The 13,102-nt window shown below is 38.3% G+C and overlaps 2 protein-coding genes across 4 annotated transcripts; one reads left to right on the forward strand and one right to left on the reverse strand.

The window, feature by feature from the left end:
* The first annotated feature begins 1,472 nt into the window (after positions 1-1,472).
* LOC140875236 (serine/threonine-protein kinase PBS1-like) lies at positions 1,473-4,114 on the forward strand. 2 transcript variants are annotated; one of them, XM_073278870.1, is made up of 5 exons: positions 1,473-1,907; positions 2,388-2,575; positions 2,722-2,911; positions 2,988-3,379; positions 3,473-4,114. In XM_073278870.1, exons 1-5 carry the CDS (start codon positions 1,787-1,789, stop codon positions 3,944-3,946), a joined length of 1,365 nt encoding a protein of 454 aa, XP_073134971.1. In that variant the 5' UTR covers positions 1,473-1,786; the 3' UTR covers positions 3,947-4,114. The 2 variants fall into 2 exon arrangements, with proteins under 2 accessions (XP_073134971.1, XP_073134972.1); XM_073278871.1 differs by having other exon boundaries at positions 1,474-1,907; positions 2,394-2,575.
* A 466-nt stretch (positions 4,115-4,580) lies between these two features.
* On the reverse strand, positions 4,581-6,724 carry LOC140875237 (zinc finger protein CONSTANS-LIKE 14-like). 2 transcript variants are annotated; one of them, XM_073278872.1, is made up of 4 exons: positions 5,959-6,714; positions 5,407-5,604; positions 5,055-5,317; positions 4,581-4,973 (listed from the first exon to the last, which is right to left on the reverse strand). In XM_073278872.1, exons 1-4 carry the CDS (start codon positions 6,607-6,609, stop codon positions 4,847-4,849), a joined length of 1,239 nt encoding a protein of 412 aa, XP_073134973.1. In that variant the 5' UTR covers positions 6,610-6,714; the 3' UTR covers positions 4,581-4,846. The 2 variants fall into 2 exon arrangements, 1 of the variants encoding a protein (XP_073134973.1); XR_012148375.1 differs by having other exon boundaries at positions 4,836-4,973; positions 5,055-5,303; positions 5,959-6,724.
* Between the last annotated feature and the right edge of the window lie 6,378 nt (positions 6,725-13,102).

Below are 13,102 nucleotides of genomic sequence, written 5' to 3' on the forward strand. Positions count from 1 at the left end.
TATCAAGACTGATCACGTTATTTGACACTGTTTTTAGAGAGAATTTTAAAAGTGTTTATTTACCTCTTTTAACATATTCTTGATCCTGACAAATATGTTTGATATTATAAGGCTCCGTATGGTTTATAAAACATTTTCATAAAAGTGTTTTTTTTTAAAAAAAATTATAAAATATTTTAAAAGTTGTTTTAAGAATAAATATGTACTCGAACAAGTACTTTATAAAAATATTTTAAAATTTCAAAATAATGTTGTTTTGATTTTCATCACTGTCTTTTGTTATTAAAACATCTAAAAACACCTCTCGTATATTATTTAAAAACTAGACTTTGAGAACGTTTTTTTAAAAAAATTATTTTTCAAAAATCTTGTCTAAAACACATACGTTAAATGTTTTTTTTTTTTTTTTACTTTTAAAACATTAAACAGGTTTTTAGAGTAAATGCCTAAACAAAATCTAGATTATTTTATTGTCCAAAGAAGGTGGAATGTTATGAAGTTATAGCTATGTATATACAAAAAATATTTTAGAATAAATCTATATTAAAAAAAATTATTTTATACTTTATTTTACAAAAATTGATTTTATTTGAAATTTTTTTAAAAAGTAATATTTAATATTAAATTGGTGCAGGCCTAGGTATAATGGGGATTTATAAAAATATGCTAGGATATTTAGAAGAAATAAAATGCTAAAACAATATTTTTTTAAAAAAAAAATTAGGTCGCTCTCACTAGGGTTGGAATAACGAACGTACCATATCGTACCAAAAATCGTATATCATATACCATATCGAAAATTATGTTATAAAACAAATATTTTTTACCAATATCGTACCAAAACTCTTAATATATCGACATTTTTGGTACATATAAATAGCATACAGATAATACCAAAATTTTACAATATACCAAAATTTTTGTACGTTATCGCTATACCGTTTTATACCCAAAAAAAATTAATAAATTTATTATTTATAAAAATAAATATTATATATTTTCAAATGTTTTATATTGTTTCAGTATTTCGATATACTTGTATATACCGAAATTTTTAAATTTCATACCGTTGCCATACCGAAAAATTCAGTATTTTTATCGTACCGTACTGAAAATTCGGTATTTTTTTTTCGGTACGATAACTTCGGTATACCAAAAATTCGATATGTTTTCCATCCGCTGGCTCTCACTTTTGAAAAACATCTTGTTTGTAACATGTTAGAAAAAAAAATTACCAAAATATATTTTAACAGTTTATAAGTTTCAAAACACCTTCTTTTTGTTTTTTTCTTTTTCCCAAGCCAAACACCATCTGATAAGTAATATCAAATCAATTTTCATGGAGATATTATTTAAAATATTTTGTACATAATATTATTATTTTTCCTTTTATAAAATGGAAACCCATGACAGCTGTGCAAACCAGATTTACGATGTTCCACAAAATGAGCATAAATATCTCCTCGACTCGAATTTTCTTTTCAAAGCCGGCAAAAACCGTGTCCCTCAAATACTTGCTGTCATCTATGGACACTCCACTCCACTCCAATCTACCGAAAACTTTACAGTTTTTTTGTTTCTTGCAATTCCCTTTCTGTTTGTAGCTCCTTAACTCACGTCTTGAATATTCTTCTTGTTATTCAACATATGAAATCTTATCTCTTGTCTAATTAGCTCGTAGAGAGAGTTGAGATGGGACAACCATTTAATTTAATGCATACCCTGTAGATTCCTATATTTCTAGAGCCATTCAACTTGTTCAAGATTTGATCTTTGAGGGAGGTAAATGGGTTGCTTTCCTTGCTTTGATTCCAAGGAAGAGGAAAAGCTCAATCCCCATAAGGAGAGTGATGATCGCAGAGAAATCTATCCCAAGATCCCTTCAAATCTATCCAAATTATCGTCTGGTCAGCGCGTTTGTCTTTGTTTCTATGCTCGTTTTTTCTGCACTTTGCCTTGGTGACAACACTTGATTCATCTATGGGTTTTTTATTGATTTTTGGTCCACCTGATTTATCTGTACGTGTTGAGTTTGATGTAGATCCCATTTTTTGATTGAAATAAAACTAATATTTAGATGTTTAGTGATCTTTCTATAGTTTATAGATTTTTAACTGTGTCAGTGTGAGCACTCCTCATTGAATTTATGGGTGGCCCTTTTTTTGGTTTGATCGCCGTCTCTCCATTTTAAAATTAAAGTACCAACTTTAGTTTTGTAGATAATTCAGATTTCAGTGGCTTGTATTTTTGGCAATGAGAGTTTTCAGAATCCTGGTGTTGTGTGTGTGTGTGTGTCTAGCTATATTTTGCTAGTACCTAACACAGAGCTAGGGAGGACTTCCCAAATTAAGTGTGCTTAAAGGATCCATGCTTGGTTTGGTTTCAAGTTGCAGGTGCTGATAGACTAAAAAGTAGGAGTAACATTGCGGTCAGGAGCGAGCCAAAAGACTTACCTGATGCACAGATTTTTACTTTCCGCGAGCTAGCAACTGCTACGAATAGCTTTAGGCCAGAATGTTTCTTAGGGGAAGGAGGGTTTGGACGTGTGTACAAGGGGAGGCTCTCAAATGGTCAGGTAATAATAATTTTATAAATGTTGAAATTAGCTCTCTTTGTCATATATATAGTGATTTTATGAGTTTGCAAAGTATGGAGGTTTAGTTAATTTATATTGCAAGCATAACATAGAGAATTAAGTATGATTTTTCACTGCTTGTGTAGGTTGTTGCTGTCAAACAGCTGGATAGGAATGGGCTTCAAGGCAATAGAGAATTTCTGGTTGAAGTTCTGATTCTCAGCCTTTTACATGATCCTAACCTAGTGAATTTGATTGGTTACTGTGCCGAAGGGGAACAGAGGCTTCTCGTCTACGAATTTATGCCCTTGGGATCTTTAGAAGATCACCTCTTTGGTAACTTTTGTTTTACAGCTCTTGCCTTGTGACCATCATTAACAATCGATGACACTTGAATTAAATCTTTTCCCAGATCTTCCTCTCGATAAAGAGCCATTGGATTGGAGCACAAGGATGAAAATAGCAGCTGGTGCTGCCAAAGGGTTGGAGTATCTCCACGATAAGGCGAACCCTGCAGTGATCTATCGTGATTTCAAGTCATCCAACATTTTACTGGGCGAGGGATATTTTCCCAAACTCTCCGACTTTGGACTGGCAAAGTTAGGTCCCACAGGAGACAAATCCCATGTGTCCACACGAGTTATGGGAACTTACGGATATTGTGCTCCTGAATATGCCATGACCGGACAGTTGACAGTGAAATCCGACGTTTACAGTTTTGGAGTTGTCTTTTTAGAACTCATCAGCGGACGCAAAGCCATCGATAGCAACCGCCCACAGGGAGAACAGAACCTTGTGTCATGGGTAGAAACAAAGTTTGTGTTTTAAATTACATAAAATACGCGAGTCAACTTTAGTCTGCATTTTTTTTTTTTAATTTTTTAATCGTAAATACAGGCACGGCCTCTGTTCAATGACCGCAGAAGATTTGCTAAACTGGCGGATCCAAAGCTTGAAGGTAAGTTTCCTATTCGTGGGCTTTACCAAGCGCTGGCAGTGGCATCCATGTGTATTCAAGAACAGGCTGCTGGTCGTCCCTTGATTCGGGATGTGGTCACGGCCCTCTCATATTTGGCGAATCAGCCGCATGATGCGAGCATAGCATTTGGTCCTAGCAGCAGAAGTGCAGCGGAGAAGGATGATTACAGAAGCAAAGATGAGAGAGGGGGGACATTACTGAGATGCGAAGAGGGGGGATCAGGACGCAGATGGAACTTGGAAGGATTTGAGAGGGAAGATTCTCCTAGAGAAAACACGAAAATGTTGAACCGAGATTTGGAGAGAGAACGAGCTGTTGCAGAGGCTAAGATGTGGGGTGAAAACTGGAGACGACAGAAAGGTGAGGGGAATTTCCATGGCAACAACAGGTAGTAACTAGTACTACAGAACACATTCAATGGATGGATGTATGGATGGATGGATGCTTCTGAAAAAATGTTGTAATATTTTCACCATGGATGATGAATCAAGTTCTTAATCAACCAAGTATAATCAGATTCATTCTTTCCTCTGGAATAAACACAATACATTATTTATTTATGTTCGTATGTGCATATTATTATATAGAATGAACCTTCGTACGTACTACTTTGTATTATATAATAATTATTATTATTATTAAATGCGTAGGATCATATAATTTTAAAACATAACATGTAATTTATTATTTGTATCAAGAAACTATACGAGGACTGCAAACATTCTATCAAGATCGATACCTTCATGCAATTTCTGGACCTCTAATGCCACCATTAATTAACCCCTAAATATGTCGCATCGTGAAAACTAAGCACCATCTCCAACAATACTCAATACGCATATGATAAGGTAATAACTTATGCTCTCCTTTTAATCCAGACAGTAAGTTGTGGCATAACTATGTCCTCAAAATATTATCATTCGGCCAGATGACCTTCCCTAAAAAAATTTTGTCATTCTTTGAGCTGGGTAATTTCTTTTTATTAATTTCACAAAATTAAACACCCACTTTTACTGACCAGATATTTCTTAATTTGATTCGCAGACGAATAAACCATCACTACATGCCATGGATATAACTCAATGCAAAACAAAATTTTGATAATATAAGCCTACCCTTAGTTGGCCGCCGCCATTTCATTCCTCACATTTTGTGCAACTGTAACTTCCTCTAATTCGTGGACAAATTGCCACACAGTTGTTTAAAAGAAAGCCTGATGGCTAGGCGAAATTATGCATATAGCGTGAAGGAACAAAAAATATGTACACAGACAGCAGTATAAAATCCGAGATTCAACTACGGCTAGTACCATTCACCCCTCCCGTTGGAGCTTCAAACGCCTTAACAAAACGGCCCTTGACTCGTTTCCTAGTATCGGCTCTAGCTTTTCTTGATTCATACCGGATATGCTTATCATATCTAGGCACAATACAAATGAGATAATCAGAAACATGGGATTGGGATATCGTGTAAAAGAAAAAAAGAGATAAGATAACCTACCTCCTAGTTTTCTTTTTTTCCTTATATCGTTGCATCGCATTGCCTCTGTTCTTCGCCAGGAGCTCCAAATCGGCCTTGGTAATTGCAGGAGCCACACTTTCGCTCTTAATCAAAATAGATTGATCCGTAAACTGGATCTCTTTCGAACCAGCAAAACATTTGGGTTTGTTTAAACATGAGCCTGATGGTTGCTTGGAGAATGGTAGGTTGCTCTCGGATGTCGCAGGCCCTTGACTGGATGTTGGATTCCTAGAAGGGGTGGTCTATGTTTCAACAAACATTTTACAGAGTAGAGTTATTATGAATGATAAATTATTTTTGCGAAACATATCCAAGCATGAAGTTGTCTTACGCTGAATGGCATCATATCCTCGTGTGCTATCAAGCAGTCGACACCAGGTGGTGGTATTTCCACCCCTCTTTTCGTCCCATTCAGTAGTTCACCGTAACTTTTGACGGTGTAGAGCATTTCACTTCCACCATCTTCCAATTCTAGTGCGTTTGCCTGATCCTCGTGGCCCCTCAGCTGCCCCAAATTGAAGTCCCATATCTGTAAAATCTTAGTAATCAGCGGAGAAGGAAACAGGCATATCAAGGTAATGAGATGAGATTGTTTGTCGTTTAGATCCGCTGAAGCAGCAATAAGATGGAGTACTTAATTCTTGATATATCAGGAAACGATAAGTTGCAAAAATATATAGCACACAATGAAAAAGAAGAAATACTAAGAATAAAATAGCCAAGGAAAGCTTCTTCCTTTGTTTTTAAGGATTATATATATAGAATGAAGAAAAGGATTACCGGAGATCATAGCTGATACCACATTGAACAAGCCGGACATAACTAAAACCACCAACTTTAAAGAAAACGATTTAACAGAATAGAAGAAGATTTGACCCAAAACCTGCGTGCCGGTGTTCCACATCAGGTTCTCATCATCTACTCTCGCATTCGCATTTTGCTGCTTATTACTATCTTGCGGCTGCTCCTCGTGATATTGAGCGCAGAAATTATCGTGGCCCCACGCGCCGCCACTCGGTGCTACCTCGTCGCCGTCGCCGTCTTCCAACATCGTCAATAACTGCTTCAAAATCACCTGCTTCTGTTTTCCACAGCTAGGAGTTTTCCTCTTCAGCTCAGAATCGGTATAGCTAGCGTTAGGCACCATGAGTTCCTCCAGCAAACCGGCCCACCCAAAAGAGGCCGTTTTTTTCTCCTGAAGCTCGAGACCCCAAGCAGCCGCCAAATAAAAAACCGAGGGGCATCCCGAAAAGCCCTCGACAGGACCGCGCTGGTGGGAGGAAGAGACCGCGCAGGCAGCATGAGCGTCCCAATCGCAGTCCTGGCAGAGCAGGAGGTTGTCGGTGGCACATCGGACGGCGGATGGTTCGGCAGCGCAGTTGTCACAGATCTGGGAGCGGAGATGCTTCTTGGATAGAGCGTTGGCTTTGTGAACTTGATGGTCGCAGGGCAAGCAGAGCTTGGCGGAGTCGGCTCGGCAGTAGAGAATGGCGGCCCGGTCGCCGCAGAAATCACACGCCACCACCATACCCATTTTCTAAAATCAACCAACAAATAAATCTCTGTCTACTTTTCACTCCAATATAATATAAACAAAAATCGAATCGTCGTATAAATAAATTATTTAGTATCCCAAACATCTCATTCTATTTCTATCAACATATTTCATTTATTTATTTATATTATTAAATTCAAGAAAATTTTATTTATTGGTGAAAAAAAAAACAAAGAATCATTTCAATTTACGAGCGAGACATTTTTTTTACGAAATTAAATATGAAATTTGACCATAAAAGCTTGCTTTTGTCCATATTGGGTATTGCAATTCCGATATTTATTTGTTGTTTATTGCTTATAATCTTTAGTTATTATTTTTACATATATAGCCATCATTTTAACATTTTATTTTTCTTTTCTGAAATGACTTTTGTTATAAGTCCTTCAATCCTATTATCAATAATAATTATTTTTAAAATAATAGTAAGAGTGAGATGAAAAGTAGGAGTATTTTGGATTCAAACAATAATGCGACAGTAGTTTTGAAAGAGGAAACAAAAAAAATTATTTTATTTTATATATATATAAATGTTTGAATAGAAGATGGGATAATATTATGTATACTTACAATGAAAATAATTTTGTGATAACAATATTTTCTTATAAATTGACTCAAATATGTTGTTATATCAATGCGAGTTTATGCTTCAAAAAAAAATCAATGCGAGTTTATGCTTAATTTTTTTATTACGGAGATGATAGACGTGTGGACCATCCATCGAATAATTACATTACATCGTAATTAAAGAATAAAAAAATTAATCACGTGCAAGTCAAGTATTGCGGCTCCCAAGGTACTATGACGCCACGCGTGACATAATATTTGTGCCCTTTTTCGTCAATTCATTCTCTCACTTTTAATAAATCAATTAATCAATCCCCTTACCATTATTAATTACAAATTTAATATCTCCAAAATCAAAATCATTACTACACAAATTCCTAATCACAATTACAAATACGGTCCATGTCTAAAAATAAGGAAATCTTTCATTAAAAAAAATTGGAAATGAGCTCCAATAATAAATTAATAGAAAACATATAACATTTTTTTTACATCTAAACTAATAAGGTAGTGTTTGGGAGAGCTTCTAATAAGTATTTTTCAACTTTTCTTTCACAAAATTTTGAAAGAAAAGTTGTGAATTGTTTTTTAAAAACTCTCTCAAACACTATATAAGTTTTATCTAATGATGTGATCAAAAAATTCGTTAAACATGATAGCGGTTGGTGGTTCTCACTTTATAAAAAAAATTGGCACATATATTTTTAAAATGCCTAAAATGGGTTTTTTTTAACTGGTGATAACCTGAACGAAGATCAATCTTCGAAAAGACGGATGCACCTTGCAATTGATCGAAGAGGTCCTCGATCCTAGGTAATGGGTACTTGTTCTTCACAGTCACTCCGTTCAAACCTCGGTAGTCTATGCACAGTCTTAGACTACCGTCCTTCTTCTTAACAAAGAGGACTGGTGCGCCCCAAGGGGAGAAACTAGGGCGAATGAATCCCTTGTCAAGCAACTCTTGAATCTGCTCTTTTAACTCCTTCATTTCGGTAGGAGCCAACCTGTACGGTGCCTTGGAGATAGGCACATTACCGGAAACCAAATCTATAGAGAACTCCACTTCTCTATCGGGCAGAATTCCCACAACATCGCTAGGGAACACATCCTCAAACTCCCTGACGATAGCCATATCAGAAATAACTGGTCGCTCTGGCAGCTCTGTCAAAGATAAACTGGCTAGAAATGACTCGCACCCACTAAGTACAAGCCTCTAAGCTTGCAAAGTAGAAATGACTCGAGTCTTCCTCAAGCTCTTAGCAGCCTCAAACCAAAACGGTTCCTCGCCCTCAGGCCTGACTAGTACTGACCTCTGCTGAAAATCTATCATCACCGCATTCTTCGTCATCCAATCCATCCCAAGAATCAGGTCAAACTCTGGCAAAGGTAGCACTATGAGGTCTGCTACCACTGACTGACCCTGCAAAAGCAATACAAGGTCTCTCACCAAGCTCCTGGTGGATAGCTCTTCTCCTGAGGGGATAGTAACTGAGAATCCAACCTCCAATTCCTCGCTCTGAATGCCCCTCTCAAGGGCAAAAGACTCCGATATAAAGGAATGGGTAGCCCCTGAGTCTAATAAGGCCCTCGTGGCTATGCCTGCCACAACAATCCTACCTGCATAGCAGTAGTTACAACGACAAAAGGTTGAAGTTAAAACCACGAGTTCTACTTAGGCTCATTCTAATTCAACAATTCCCAAACAAGATACTATTCAATCAAAACAGTCAAAGGACCTAAGACAAACAGCAAGATACTTAGAGAAAACCTCAAACAAGCAAAGACTTAGAGTCACATGCATCTACAAATCTTTAACTGCTCTAACCCAAAAGTTAAGATATTACCTGTGAGAAGAGTAGTGTCTGGGTCGGCCTGCTCGGCCTCCATCACGAACACTCTGCCCTGCACGGGCCTCCTCAGCTCTGGACAATGGGTAGACATATGTCATGGCTTCTTGCACTTGAAGAAAACTCCAGCATCCTTCAAACACTTCCCAAAATGCGGACGATGGCAAAACTGACAAATAGGCTTCTCCCCAGCCTTGGGAGGAACCTGTCTCTGGGCCTGACGCCCCTGCGGTGCCTGCTGTCCCTGCTGTCTCGGGGGTCCATGATATGGCTTCTTGTCGTGCTGCTGCTGCTGAGAGTGGCCCTGATGAGGGAAGGGCCTCTTGCCATGCGCCTCCGCGCTAATATCTCTCAGCGTCTGCTCGGACCTCAAGGCACGCCTCAGTGCTGAAGCATAATCAGCTGGCTCCGCCATAAGTACATCCCTACGGATGGCGGGTCGAAGCCCCACAAGAAAGTGCTCCAGCTTCTCCTTCTCGTCATCTCCAATCAAAGGCATGAAATGGCAGCCCCTCTCGAACTTCACCACAAACTGTGCCACCGACAAGTCTCCCTATCTCAAGCTCATAAACTCCGTCTTCAAACGGCCTCTCACATCAGCAGTAAAATACTTCTCAAAGAACAGCTTCTTGAACTCAGTCCAAGGTAGAGTAGCTGGGTCCACAATCTTCTCCATTCCCTCCCACCAGAGGGCGGCATCATTCTGGAGGAGAAACACAGCACACGTCACTCTATCTGGATCTCCCAGCTTCATGTAGCGAAAGATCACCTCTAGTGAGCGAATCCAACCCTCCGCTATCAACGGATCAGTGGTGCCAGCGAAGTCCTTCGGGTTCATCTTCCGGAACTGCTCATAAACAGTCCCCATCCCAGCTCTAGGAGCATCCACATGACGCTCGCGAATGCGGGCCAATCCCGCTAGCACCTGTCCTCCTACATCCACCTGCGGCGGCGGTGAAGGCGGCGGCGGTGGAGGCGTAACTGCACGCGGATCACGACGACGAGCCATCTAAACGCATTGAGAAAATCCAACATTCAAATTTCATGCCTTAGAAAATATTTTTACTTCAAATTTAAACTTCTCAATAACTCAAGAAACTAATACATCAAAACTTAAACAGATAGAGACATTAAACTTAAATCTTACAGACTTTGAGGCGAGATTCCCTGAGTTTCAGCAACCGGCAGTAGGCTCAGCCCAAACCAAGACCGTGCTTTGATACCAACTGAAACGACCCTAACTACTCGCTACTAGACTATAATTAAAATAAAGGAAAATTACGGATTTTTAAAAATTTTTCCATGACCTATTTGTAAAACAAATAAGCCATCAAGACTCAAACAGCAATTTAAATAAGGAAAGAAAATTGACTTCAAAACTTAAGTGCGTTAAACATAAACATGCAATCCTAGTAACCACCTCCCGGTTACAGCATAAAGTAAACTAAAGCATTTAAAATTAATTCCAACGATAATCATAAACTTGCAAAAGCGGAAAACGTACTTCAAAACATAAGCTGTAGCACAGGGAATGCACATCCTGGCTATAAATACTACAAGATCTCAAATAATACTTCATTATTACAAATTCGATAACTGTGCGGAAAAACATAAACTAAAAGGAAGCAACGGTCACTGGGCCTCGCACTACCGATGGCCTCATCCCAGTAGATCACGACCCTCCGTCTCCTCCACAAAATCCTCACCTGCAAACATTCAAGCATAGTGAGTCTAAAGACTCAACAAGCATAACTAGGATAATAACAAGGGTTTAAAATACGTGATTCAAAAACTCAACTTAAACTGTAATATGCATGAAACTAGAAAGATATAGAAATCATGCATTAATGAACTCACACTATGATAAACTTTAACTTTCATAACATTCAACTTAGACTCATGCATAACTGAAAGACTGACATCAATGCAAAACGAGTCAACTAAAATTGTGAAACTTTAACTTTTAAACTTTTCTTTACTTTTTCCTCTTAGAAATCCGATCCCTGATTTGTGACCCTCTGTTTCGATCATGATCATGGCTGCAGTGCACTATGCCGGCAAGACGACAAGATTTCTCCCGACGAACTTAACCCCTCTATGGCAAGGAGACTGAGATGCCTCCCGATCCCACATTGCCCCTCTGTGGCAAGGGTAAACAAGATGTCTCTTGCTCCTTGCCTAACCTCTATAACCTCTTGGTGAGTAGACCGAGGCATCCCCCGGCCTAGCAACACCCCTCTTGTCACAAACAGATCACTTCATTCAAAAATATTTGCTTTCTTTTCCCTTTTCATTTATAAAGACTCAACTCATACATTAAATGGCATGCAAACAAGTAAACTTCCTTTTTCTTTATTAAACTCAAGAACACGTCAAATGCACACGAATAAGCAATATTTAAGACATGAGACTCGACTCGAAAATGTGAGTTTAAGGTGGATGAGTGGCTGCCCCTAAGTCCAAAGAAGACAACTTACCCAACAAAATCCTCAAACTTGACTTAACTCGAGCAAGTAAACCGAAAAGCCCTTAACTTTGTCATGCCTTATCCAAAACCCGTCCCGCTTGAACCGACACTCAACAAACACTCCAAATCATCCCAAGGAATAGGTGGTATCATCAAAAGATCAAAAGAGCAAATTTTCAAAACACAAAAATCGGACAGCCCCTATTCAAAGGAAAAATCTGCACTTACACCCAATTTTGAAAAATCCATAACTCACTCAATTCTTATCCGAATCGAGCCTATTTTATATCGACGCGACCACAACGACACGAACTTTACTATGGTTCAGACCAAACACTGCCCAGACCTCAGACCAGCCCTGCCCTGCCCCGTGAACAGTACTGCCCTGCACCTCACACACCTCCAATTCCAACAATTCAAACACTTAGCCCACTTTCCTCAACTTATCTCCACACCAAACACCCAAACACCTCAAATAACCTCTCTTAAGACTTTTCTCAAACACTTGGGCTACACTCAATCCACACTTTCACAACACATATCAAGAACATCAAGAATTAACCATCAAAACTCCAAAATGCTGAACAATCAATCAAGACCAATGCAAGACCATTAAATACTTCAACATCAATTAAATTTCAGCCCCTACACATGCAAAATTTCGAAATTTAGGTCCTTATACATTCTGAAAATTCGAATTTTGGCAAGAACATCCATATAAATCCATGTCATTGCACATATACTCAACATTAAATCACATAAACTCAACCCCATAACACATTTAGCAAAATCAGCCCCTTAAATGCCCAAATTCGAAACCCTAACATCACAACATCATGCATTTTCGAAATTATTGCAAGAAGTCTTAAGGGTGGGGTAGATATTGCTTGAATGTTAGCCCAAAGAAATAGTTACACTTGCCTTCACCAATCTACCAACAAATTTCGAACAAGAAGAGGAGATGAGAGTGGAACTTCAACCAAACACCAAGCTAAGCATCTAGGGGAGCTTCTCCGGTGGCTGGGACGGCGGCTGGGCGGCGGCTGGAGGGGTTGGACGGCTTCTTCAAGGGAGAGGGGAGAAGTGGGCGGCTAGGGCTAGGGTTTGGGAGTTAGGGTTTGTGTCTTGATTTTAATTGAAATGTTTTAATGATAGTGTAAATTAAAAGTGTAGTGTATTGTGTGTAGTGTTTTAAAATTTCACTTGTACTAGCAAAAGTACTACTTGTACTATTAAAACTTTTTACCTCAAACTTTTTGCTATTTTCAAACTTCTAAATTTAAAATTTCAACTCTCAACATTTTAATTGAAATTACACTAACCCGGATTTAATAAAATCCTATTTTATGGAAAATTTAGGAAATAACCCAAGAAAATGATAAAATTGCTTTTTGACCCCTAAAAATTCAAAATTTGCATTTTTGGCCAAAACCCCTCTTTTACCTCTAACTTAAAATCTTAAAATTAAAAATCTTGAAAATAAACCACCGAAGCCCACCGTCGTCGCCTGCCTGGATAAAAATTACTAACTAAACAGTTCAAGGCATTTAATTCAAATAAGTCAAGCAAGGCTAACTTTAACTGAAACTTA

This window comes from Henckelia pumila, chromosome 1, assembly GCF_033568475.1.
Source record: "Henckelia pumila isolate YLH828 chromosome 1, ASM3356847v2, whole genome shotgun sequence".
Lineage (NCBI taxonomy): Eukaryota > Viridiplantae > Streptophyta > Magnoliopsida > Lamiales > Gesneriaceae > Henckelia > Henckelia pumila.